Source organism: Nestor notabilis, unplaced genomic scaffold (assembly GCF_000696875.1).
Source record: "Nestor notabilis isolate BGI_N333 unplaced genomic scaffold, ASM69687v1 scaffold2230, whole genome shotgun sequence".
In the NCBI taxonomy this organism is placed as follows: domain Eukaryota; kingdom Metazoa; phylum Chordata; class Aves; order Psittaciformes; family Psittacidae; genus Nestor; species Nestor notabilis.
The window spans coordinates 1-11,330 of NW_009909499.1; the positions used below are offsets into that span (position 1 = coordinate 1).

Below are 11,330 nucleotides of genomic sequence, written 5' to 3' on the forward strand. Positions count from 1 at the left end.
CGGCCGCAGGGCTCGCAGGTTCACCCGGGCGGGGAGAGGGAGAGCAGGTCTCGGCCGCCGCAAGGCAGCGCGGCGCCCGGCTTTGCGGTTTCGCCCTCGTAGATGCCGTGTGGCCGCAGGAGCTCTCTTGCTGCTGCCAAACCCGCTGGAAGCATTCAGCCTCCGGGTGGTGTGGGTACACACAGGGTAGAGTTTCTCCCTGTTTCGATACGAAAAGCCCCTATTGAAAGTTCCAAGCAGGAGTTCTTGAGAGTTGCTGCTTAAACATTGTTCTTGTGCGTGAGCTACTTGAGCTGTGTCTTGGAGGCTTGCTGAATCTGGAAACTCCCGGGGGATGCTGTCCGCCTACAGGGAACAAATAATGCCATTTTAAAAAAATATAGGTAAGATAGTGTTACGGTGGAGCATACGCTACTTCCAAGCCTGTGGTGTAGCCTGAGCTTGTGTCAGAAAGGATGTGAAAACTGGTTCCATGAATTCTTGTTCAAGTTAGAAGCTTTTTGTAATAGTTATTGTACGTAGCAGAGTCATACAGATCCTGTTTATCTCTCACATAGTGTTAACCAATAAAAATATGGTGATAATACAATGATAACTAAAAAATTAATCACAAGCCAATTGGATCACATTGAGCACATGAACTGTAGTTTCTTAATTCCTGTATTTGTGTAGTATGCAAGGTTTTGTACTGTGGTTCCCAGTTTGAGTTTTGTGTAAATATATTCTTTGTAGTCTTCACTATTCTGTAATGATCAAAGTGTGTAATATCCAGTATGGTGTAAAGTATCCTTAAGGCAAGCTAGCAAATGACTTGGAAAAGTACAAGCTGCATCCTACTTACCAGGTTATCTCTCTTACGTGCCTGCACAACTTGCAGCATCTCTACTTCCTGTACTCCACAATGACTGTCATATACCTCAGTAGATACTGAGCAAGTCTGGCAGAACATTAAGGAGTTTAACCACTGGTGACTACCCCAGGCCATCTCTTCTTTAATCCTAGAAATTACTGTTTAATAACTGGTTTGCTTATGGTTGTGGCTGTTCAATTGAGGAATTCATGGTGTTTTTTCTTACCAGTAAACGTTAATTGGCATGTGAGTTTGACTGTTGCTTGATAGAATTTGTTCTGCTGGTACTTTGCAAAAAGTCCATTGTCCTCCAAAAGAATTAAGGTTGAACAAGTCTTCTTAAACTGTCAGCTTTTAACTGAAATTAGATACCATGCATTAAAAACAAACAAACAAAACTGTAATCATCCATTCATTAAAATAAATGAAACACAGTTGTGATCAACAGCAGTTATCTATTGCACCAGTTTTTTTTAATTATGTGATAGAACTGAAGGAATGCTTACATGTTATCAAGGCAGTTGTTTATCTTGTACTTCAGAATGAGAACTGACCATTTTATTTCAAGATGGATGAGGTTAGAAAGCTAACTATAATAATGTATTTGAGATTTATTGAAGTAAATACATTAAAGAGACATATGGTCAATATATAACTGAATTAGTATGAGACACTATAGGTAAAGACAGCTGGGGAGGATTAGAATTCAAAAGGAATTATTTTGGTAACTAGAATGTATCACTGTCAGCTAATATATTTTGTAACTTAATGACTGTGTGATTTTTAGAAAGAAACTTAAGGTTGATGCCTTTGTTCTCTAACACAACCTGATTTTATCATACGTTGCAGTTTATTAGTTTATTCTTATTTGAGGTAATTTCTACTTACCTTAGACTTTGAGCAATGGAATACTTAATGAAGTCGTATTGTGAAAACTAGATCTGTAAATATTTGCCACTTGCAGTTGAGAATTTCCTGTCTTTGAGCTGTAGTTTGTGTATATATATATACGTAATTTGTTAATCACTGGAATTAATCTGATGGATAAGACTGCTTCCCAATAAATTCTGTAAACATACAGAATAGAACTGTGGATGCTTGTACTTTAGTGAAAATTATCACTGATGCTGTGTGATGCGTGCTGTAGAAATAGAAATGCCCTTCTGTTCTGAGGAGAATATGATCTTTCTTTTTCCTAGGGAGGCTGTTTTCATCAGAGCAAGAACCACCATGATGCTACTACTTGCTGTGTTCCTTTTTGTTTTGGTGGTTAGGGCTTAAGCAGGGAGGGAGGAGCACACTGCCACATGCTCAAGGATGAAAACCCCACTGACTGCAGATGGAGAGTGACAGGGAGGGTACTGAATAACACTGGTAGTGAAGTTGCTGTTCACAGTTTGGCACAAACTTTGGACTTGTGGTGCATATAAGCTGATATGGGCTTTTAGCCTGATGCACACAGGGTTTTGGCCTGGGGTGGTCACCAATGGTTAAACTCCTTAATGCTCTGCCAGTCTTGCTCTCTATCTACGGAGGTATATGGCAGTCATTGTGGAGTATAGGAAGTAGAGATCCTGAAAATTGTGCAATCATGTGTCCATGTGCCAGCAAACTTTACATATGCAGGAGATACTTGTGGCTGCGTAGGGTTCTTTCATAGCACTGGAGCAGATGGCAGTTATACATGCCTGTGCTTTGCCTGGAATGTCTGTAAACCGTTTATCTCAGCATTGATACATTCTTTTACCCTGCAAAATCTTATGCTTTACTTGAATAATTTCCTGCCCTAAACATATATTTAACCACAGTGCTGCATGTGTTTGTAACAATGGAAGTGAATGCAAGCTTGCAGGAGAGTTTTGCATCTCCAGCTAGGCCCCTTGCAGATCTGTGAAGTGAATGTCTCCCTTATTAACACTTGCTGAACTTGCCTACCCCTTACTTGTTGGAGAATGCAGAAAGTTGCATGAACGTGGCTTCAAAAACTGTGTTCATCTCCTTAAGTGGATTAAGAAGGGTGGCAGCATGTGCATTTGGCAAGCTGAAATTTGTTGTTTTCTGCTAATGGGTCTTTGATGGGCGGGTGGGGGGTGGAAAATCAAGGGTTTCCTATGTAAAAGTTGCAGGACTCTAAGGGTTTGTAGAAATTATGTTGAGAGATGCATGAAACGGACAGCAAGGCTTTGTCAACTAGCACACAATGTTATACTCAACTGTATGTGTGCAAAGCATTTTATGAAATTAAAGTGACCCACTTTTTGATCTAGTATTCCATAGCATGTTGAGATCAGTGGTGTGAAGCCGTTGCTTGTTCATCTAAAATACTGCTTCAGGATAGAAGATATGATTAAAGTGTGGTAGGAAAAATTTTACGGAGATGTCTTTGGAAGGTATTAGGATATTGGGATGTTTACAAGTGAATTGTATAGCTATGCAAAGGAAACCAGTGGGCACTAAGCAGAAGCTATCCACAGTTTGTGCTTAGTGCCTGTTACAAGATGTCATCTTGGTCACTGATGCATATACATGCTTTGGGGTGCAGAAATGAGTTTCCCATGTCCCCAAGTGCTTTCCTATTGGAAAATGCTGTCTCGAGTTTTGTCCTAGGACAATAAGCTGTCCTGTTTAAGTGCTGGACAAGTGCGTTCTAGCACAATAAAAGACAAATGCCTCAATAAAAGAGAACTCCATGGACATGATACATACCCATGTATGAATTTGATCCTGCTATTCTGGAGAATGGCAACAGCTGGGAGAAACTGACACCATGTCATTAAATAATGAGAAGTGGAAGAAAAGCACCTCAATCTGTATTTAAAAGCTGCTGGGTTGGACTTAGAGGAGTGGAACAGGCAAATAGTCACAGTTATGTGAAAAGGAATGACAATTATGATACTGTTCCTCTATCTCAAACAGGTCAGACTCTGGATCGGCTGATGTAATGACAACCACTTTCAGTCAACTTTGTTCTATGGTCTCATGATCCAGACCTTAAGGAGGTTTACCCCTGCCCACATGTAATGGCTGTTGTCTTTTATTTTGAACAGTTGTAATAGCCAGTCTGTTTCACAAATGCTTTGTTGTTATTCTTATCCTTTTATGTAAGTATACTTGGTTTCGGTGGCATCAGTGGAAAGGTGTGAGCATTGCAACTATCTAAAACTTTTCATACTGACATAAGACTAAGTAATGAAGTTGTTAGCTGTTGGTTGGAAAGCTTTATGTAAACGGATTTCGTAAGATAATATTTTAATTAACGGGTTGTAAGAGGATTTGCTGATGGAATACTGTACCCCAGCACCTGAAGAAAACATAAGAGTGTTCGTATGACCATTGCATACAAATTGTGGTAAGTATTTTACGCTTCTGGTGCAAGAAAGTTAAAAAGACTTCCTATTACTTTTTATTCTTTGAAAAGGTGTTTTGGGTTTTTTTGTTTGTTTTGTTGTGTGGTTTTTTTTTTTTGTTTTTGGTTTTTTTTTTTGTGGGTGGTAACAGTCACACAGTAATCTATGTTTAGTTACCTTTTGTAATATATGTGAGAAAATCAAGACACTCTTTATACTTTTCTTGTTCTTAGTTATGGAAATTAATCTTTCTTTAAAAGCTTTCTTTCTTCTTTGCTCCTGAGAAACCTGTCATAGAAAGTAGCACTTGCCTTTTCTACTTCATCACAGCAGTGTTATCTACTGGCTACTTCAAAATGTCAGATTAAGAGTTGATTAAAGTGGTAAACTACTTCATCAAATGTAATGTGTGTTGTTCATTTGATATGTTCAATGAAAGAAGTAGTGAAACTGTAGTGTTAAAAAATATTAAAAAAAATAGTCCAGGCTTAAGCTTAAATATTCAAAATAGTTCTTAGAAGAATTCTGATCCTTAATATTAAGATACTAAAAATCAGTTAGGTAAAACCTCACTACAAGAGTATTTGACTGGAATCGTGCTTTCTTTTCCTTGAGAAATTCAGTTTCTTTGAGTGTGGTCTGACAAGAAATTGCAGGAATTTGTGTATCTTAACATTAACTTTAAAAAATGTATTATCATAAGCTATTTGTTCATGTTTCCTGAACAAACTGTAAATGAAGGGTAGATGCTTCAGAGCTGTCTGAAAGAGCTGGATTTTTAACTCTCAGAAGAAATTAGTAGGAAATAATGTAGGTAATATAGATTTTTTTTTTTGTGTGTGTGTGTGTGTATGAAGAAATAATTTAGGAAGTCTTTCATCGAACACCCCTCCCACTAACCCCTTGTTCTCATACTGAAAACTTCTTTCCCAGCCTCAGGTCACACTGTCTGTAATCTTAAGTGTTTTAATTGCTCTGATATGTATTACAAGCAATGCCAGATTGCTCGAGGAGAAACAAATAGCTGTTAAGCTACTTGCTGGCTCTTTGCATTCTATTTGCATAGGGAAAACAGTGCTTGTAGAAATGCAGTTTATTTTATTTTTTATTTGGCAGGCAGAGTTGCGAGCAGCTGTTTTTTTGGCACTAGAAGAACAAGAGAAAGTGGAGGTAAGAGGGCCTTAAAAATAAATTAAAACACCAGCATTTTGACAGTTCTTCGTGTAGAATTAAACACAATAACTTTAATACTTTGTTTGTGAAATGTAACAAGAGAAAATCATTTATTGCTATGTAAGAGCAGGATGCTTAAAGAGCACAAAACAGGACTGTCAAGAGTTTTCTGATGTTTAGAAATAGGAATTGTTATGTAGCCCTTTGAAACTGTAGCTTTAAGTAACTGTCTCTGTTGGTTTTATATTGCTTATGTCCAGTTGATCAGAATAACTAAATATCTTTTCTATCAAATACTTCTTTAAAAAAAGATATCTAGTTGACTGATCAAGATCTTACGAAACCAGATTAATGTCTTTTGAAATTGAAAATATTACAGTGTAGGGTTTTATTTTGTTGGGGTTTTTTTTAACAATTGTATTGTGAAAGCAGTTTAATTCAGTAGCTTGCCAAGTATGGTAATGCTTTTGGTATTTCTCATAAGGATGTTGTAGTCTTACTTCAGGATAATTTGCCTATATTTAAGGAAAAATTCTGAATAAAGAGATGGGCTATGTACTAATACCTTGACAATATAATAATGGTAAGGATATGTGATACTAGTGTGATTAAGTAACAATACTGCTGAGGTATGCAGATGCTAGTTTCGTGACCCTTTTTACTGCTAGCATTACCTTGTTTCCTGTGTCTTTCCATTCTCTAGAGCTAGAGAAGGAGAGGGTGTTTTACATCCAGGCTCTGTTTAAAGAGGAATAGAAAACTGACCTATCATCTACTGATTAGATGGTTGAACTCTTGCTGGAAAATTGCACAGCTGAAACAGATATCACTGTAACATTAGTAAGGATGGGAAGTAGTTATTCTATGGTATGAGATTCCCTATTCCAGATATCTAACCTAAGATTGCTGAAGAAGACAGTGGAAGATTGATAATAGCAGAGCAGTGCCATCTCTTACGGGAAACTTCAGCATACTGTGGAGTACCCAGAGAACAATCTCAGACTACCTGGAGAATAATGGTGCTGAAGAGAGATTGTGCTGCAGTCGATCTAGGCTCACCCTTTTTTTGAAAGGCTGAGATGTGTCATATTTTAATTAAGCAGGAGATTTTTTCTTACTTTTTTTTGCACAGCGCTTTCTTGTGTGTGTTAGTATTTATGGCTATAGTAATAAATACCTATAACAGATCTGTTTTTCTTAGAGTTAGGTTCTTACCCAGGATATTTTGATACATTAGGAATGGCATTTAGAATTTGGTTTGAAATATCCCTAAACAATTTTGACAACCCGCATTGATTTATCTCTGTTTAAAAATCAAAGCTGAAGGTGACAAATTTAACAAGGGAGGAAAAACATTCTCATAATATCTTTGAAGATCATTTAATTAATAGATGAGTATTGATTTGTGAGCCACTAATTAGCATGGTCCAAACTTTGTCAAGATGATTTGTAAATTCTCATTTTTTTTTTTAAAAAGGTGGGACTGAATTTCCTTAAAGTTGGCACTATATTAGAGGAGCAGTCTGGGAAGTTAACTTCTTAACTTACCTTTTTAATCATTAAATAAATAAAGGTCAGTCCACTATTAAGAATTTTGGTGAAATTATTACAGTTCTGTATCTTTTATAACAGAAATATTAAGACAATTTTAATGTGCCTAAATGAACGTATGGCTCTGCAGCTTTTATTTGTAGGTAGTAGAATTAATACAAAGCTAGACTTTAAAGATGTGACTTGCATGTGCCAGGCATCATTGTGGAACAGCGTACACCAAAATGCCAACTTGTTGTGGTTTTCAATTTCTTGCTAGCACAAAGATGATGTTAATTTTGTGTTTGTGTTTTGTTTTTTGACAGAACAAAGCACCTCTGGTAAATGAAAGCTTGAAAACTTTTTTAGGTACAAAAGATGGTAAGTTCTTTAGTATACTTCTCAAAATACTAAAAATATTAAGCAAAGGATTAAATCTTTGAAGGTTTCATAAGCAGAACAGTTTTCATGACATAAAGAATGCTTTTGTTTGTGTCAAATGTCGTGATTACTATTCATTCAGAATAGAATTCAATCTATAATTTGTGAAGTTAATATTGCTGAAGTTGTATTTTTAACTGAGGTGACTGATGCAGTTTAATACTTCACGATAAGTTATGATTATGCTAATTTGGAGCCATTCTAGACTATAGAAACAGTTACCAGTGAAAACCACTACGGAGGTACAGTAGTGAATGCACACATAGCAGAAATGTCAAAATGATGTCTTTAAACCAACTGAATAGTAAAAAAAACAATAAAAATCTTATACCTGAATTTTATAAGCAGTCACAATTTATGCTCCTGCAGTATTGCTGAGATAAATAACTGATATGATGACTGAGTTAGAGATTATGGAATTGGTATGCAAATTAACTATGTGGTGGTAGTTTGCTGAATGTCTAAATGATATTTGTAGGAGTGTTGAATCAGTGTACTTCAGTACTGAAGCCATGTTAATGTTAAATCTTTGAAATAAGAATTGTTTCTATCTGGTGTGTCTTTACTCTTCTCATTTCCTTTTTAGGTCGTTTGGTAGCAGGTCTTGTTGCAGAATTTCTACATTTTTTCAATCTTGATTTTACATTGGCTGTTTTCCAGCCTGAATCAAGCACAGTAAGATATACTGGTTTTATTTGTATGCTATGCCATTTGTATGCCATAAAGACATGTATTCCAGGAAAGTGTGGTTATATGAGGGAGTATTCACTTTATCAGAGATCAGTGCTTGATAGGTTAATTTTGAATTAGCAAATTACTATTCTATGATTTAAAAAAAAATATTCAACAGAATACCCTTGCAACATTTTTTGCCAATAGTTTTACTATGTCATGATACTAAGTTAGTATTGTTACATGAAAATTATGTTAGTAATCTACTCTGAGAGAAATTTCAGTGAAACAAAGGGCTTTGTGCAGATGTATGTGACAAAGTGATTGAATAGTTCAGTTGGAAAGGATTATGTAGCCCAATTGATTGCTTTTAGGCTTTTGATATTGAGCTAGAGGTTTTTCATCATATTTGTCCCTCTGTCTCTATTTATGAGATAAATGTTTTAATAATACATTTGGGTTTGAAACATTTCCATTTAACTGAAGAATTTCTCTTTATACTTTATACTAATTTTTATTCTTAATGTCAGTTTAAATATATCAGAGGTTAATTTATTAAAAATCCAGCTCCTAAGTAAATTAACTGCCTTCTGTTTCTCAGGAATTCATGTTTCTTTTTAGGTGTTTTTTCAAAGAAAATCCCATACACCCTTGTTCTTTGTCAAACATCCTTAGATGCATTTATAACACAAGGACACATCTGTACAAAGATTCATGTTTGTGCTAGCAAACAAACAGTCATGCTTTCTGTCATGTTGTCACTCACTTTTAGGAGCAGTGCTTCATGTGCATTGTAAAGGCATCTCATGCTCTTTTGAAACGCCCCCTTCCTTTTTCCAGTAGAAGCATCTTTTTCACCTAATGCAGTGCATATATAAAACTTGGCCAAGGTTAAGCAAGTTGGCCAAGAACGCTGTGCATAGTGCTGATAGATTTTCCTTTGTCTTCCTCTAGTACTCCCTATTTCTGAGAAGTCTTTTGTGTTGTCTTTCTATCCTCCATGTTGACTAGTGGTGGCTTACTTCAGTATTTGCTTGCTCAGTGTTGTGCTAGGAAGCATCACTAAGTCATTGTAAGAATTTAAAATGAACTGGTGACCCTTGCATTATTGCCATTCTGAGGTCATGCCAACCCCCCTGGATTTGCTGCAGCATTCTGCTTCTGCTGTAATGTGAATTACAGTTTTCAAAAGTGTATTTTTTTTCCTGTCTTCTTTTCTTTTTTATTTGGTTGATACTGGATTACTTTCGTCCCTGCTTCTGCCTAAACCCATGTTTTTTTTAAAGTGAAACAGACTGAAAGTAAGCGTTGACCTATGCCAGTGTACTTTTATATGCACAGGAATGGAGACTCTGTCATCTATGAATTTACTGGAACAACTGGCTAGGTGTCCTAGGATCCACTTTTGAAGGCAATAGGCTAAACTTGACCATATAAATCCTGATGCCTGGTAACAACAAAAATTTTCATATTTAAAACAACTTTGGATGGTAATAAGTTCAGGTACAGATCAGAAGTAAATGGTGCAAGAGACTCTCATTAACTGAATATACATGCAACAGGAACCCTTACTCACTGTTTAGTCAAAATATTGCTGTGTTAAATAGGATCAAAAAGCTGTAGGAGTTACATTACAATATATATGTAGTGTTTTCTGACAGTTATTTCAGTGCTGTGATTTTTGTTTTCCCCCAGCTAAATGGCCTTGATGGTCGAGAAAACTTAGCTCGAGATTTGGGAATTACAGAAGAAGGAGGTACTGTGGGTGGTCCCCTGTTATTGGAGGTTGTTCGAAAATGTCAGCAGAAAAATATTTCAGACAATGGAGAAGTAAGTAGTGTTAACATGTAATTTCTTTTTTCATAATTCTTTACTTTCATTTCAGTGTTGAAAAGTAAAGAATACTTAACTATTGTTGTAGTATATGTTTCAAGTCTTTATTAAATTATGACTTCAACATAACGTACAAGAAAAAATGTTGAAAAATAAAGATTGACTATTCTGTTATTTTTAATGCCACCCTCGTACTCTTGACTAATATTCTACTACAGCATAGTAACACAGAGTGAACCCAGATAAATGACACTAAACACTATTGCTTATTTTCTTATTTTTACTGTGGTTTGATAACACTTTCAGCTGTATGTATTTTTTTTGGCATACTTCTAATTTTAATATAACTAGAATTGGTTTCATTAAAATCTTTAAAGCTGTTCTGAAAACTTATGTATTTAAAACTAAATATATGAAACTATTAAACTACCTGAGGGCAATGACAGTAATATTAAAGGAATATATAATTAAGTTGTAAATTAAATGAATGAAATCCAACCAGTTGCATTTGATTAGTCTCTGTCATGTTTGTGGCTTGAAAGAAAATTCTCTGCACCCAAGATGCATTGAGTACCCCAATGAAAGCTTGAATTCAGAAGTAGTTGTCATAGACTTCCTAACACAGCATCATGGTGTCACAGTTTATGTGCTCTGTGAGTGAGGATGGTAGCCTTGTTTCTTGTTAGATGGTATTATTATAAAATTCAGTACATTTTTAAGAAATGTTTATCTGAAACTTCTTAGGTGGCTCCAGTTCCAAGTGATAGCCTGTGCCCCACATCAAAATCATCTGATGGAAGATCAAGTACACACCCTGTACCAAGTAAGGTAAGATTGTTTATGTATAATGAAAAAGCTGCATAACATACATGAGATAAGTAAAAGAGAGAACTCCTATGAAAACGGAGATACAGTGGCATTCACTTAAATGATCTGCCAAGTCCTGTGACTTTGTGACTGGGTAGGTGACAGTACATACACAGTCTTTTCTGTTCAGGGTTGGCTGATTGCTGCTTGGCATTGATACTGTATAGGGATACATCTGTCTTTGTGTGGGCCCTGTGGTTTTTTTTTTCCCTCCCTCTGTTGCTTCTTGTTAGCACAAAATCTGTTATTAATGAACATCTTCCAAGTTGTTACATTGGTCTGGAACTGATCAACAGTTTGAGAATTATGGGAAAAAGTAGGGCATGGAAGGGGGCATGAGCACTTAAGCCTCTTTTCCACAAGAAATCAGCTCCCCACCACACTGAGTTAAAAAAAGAAGGGGGGGGTGACACACACACTCACACAGAAACGGGGGGAAAAAACCAAAACATCAACAATAACAACCTCCGACAAAAAAAAAAGACAACCTCCCCTGAAAAACAACTAAGCACAACAACCCTGATTTAAGTAGTAAATTTTGTTCAAATTATTGATGTGATCTGATCACATAAAAAGTTGTAATAGCTTCCCCTTCCCCCCCCCCCCAAGAAAAAATA

The 11,330-nt window shown here is 36.2% G+C and overlaps 1 protein-coding gene across 1 annotated transcript in view; it reads left to right on the forward strand.

Moving 5' to 3' along the window:
• The first annotated feature begins 1,418 nt into the window (after positions 1–1,418).
• The window catches only part of FGFR1OP (FGFR1 oncogene partner), a 19,082-nt gene continuing 9,170 nt past the window's right edge, over positions 1,419–11,330 (forward strand). The window contains exons 1-6 of the mRNA XM_010018419.1: positions 1,419–1,427; positions 5,314–5,367; positions 7,227–7,281; positions 7,928–8,016; positions 9,709–9,843; positions 10,591–10,674. Of these exons, the coding sequence (XP_010016721.1) occupies positions 1,419–1,427; positions 5,314–5,367; positions 7,227–7,281; positions 7,928–8,016; positions 9,709–9,843; positions 10,591–10,674 (426 nt within the window). The remainder of the gene's footprint in view (positions 1,428–5,313; positions 5,368–7,226; positions 7,282–7,927; positions 8,017–9,708; positions 9,844–10,590; positions 10,675–11,330) is intronic.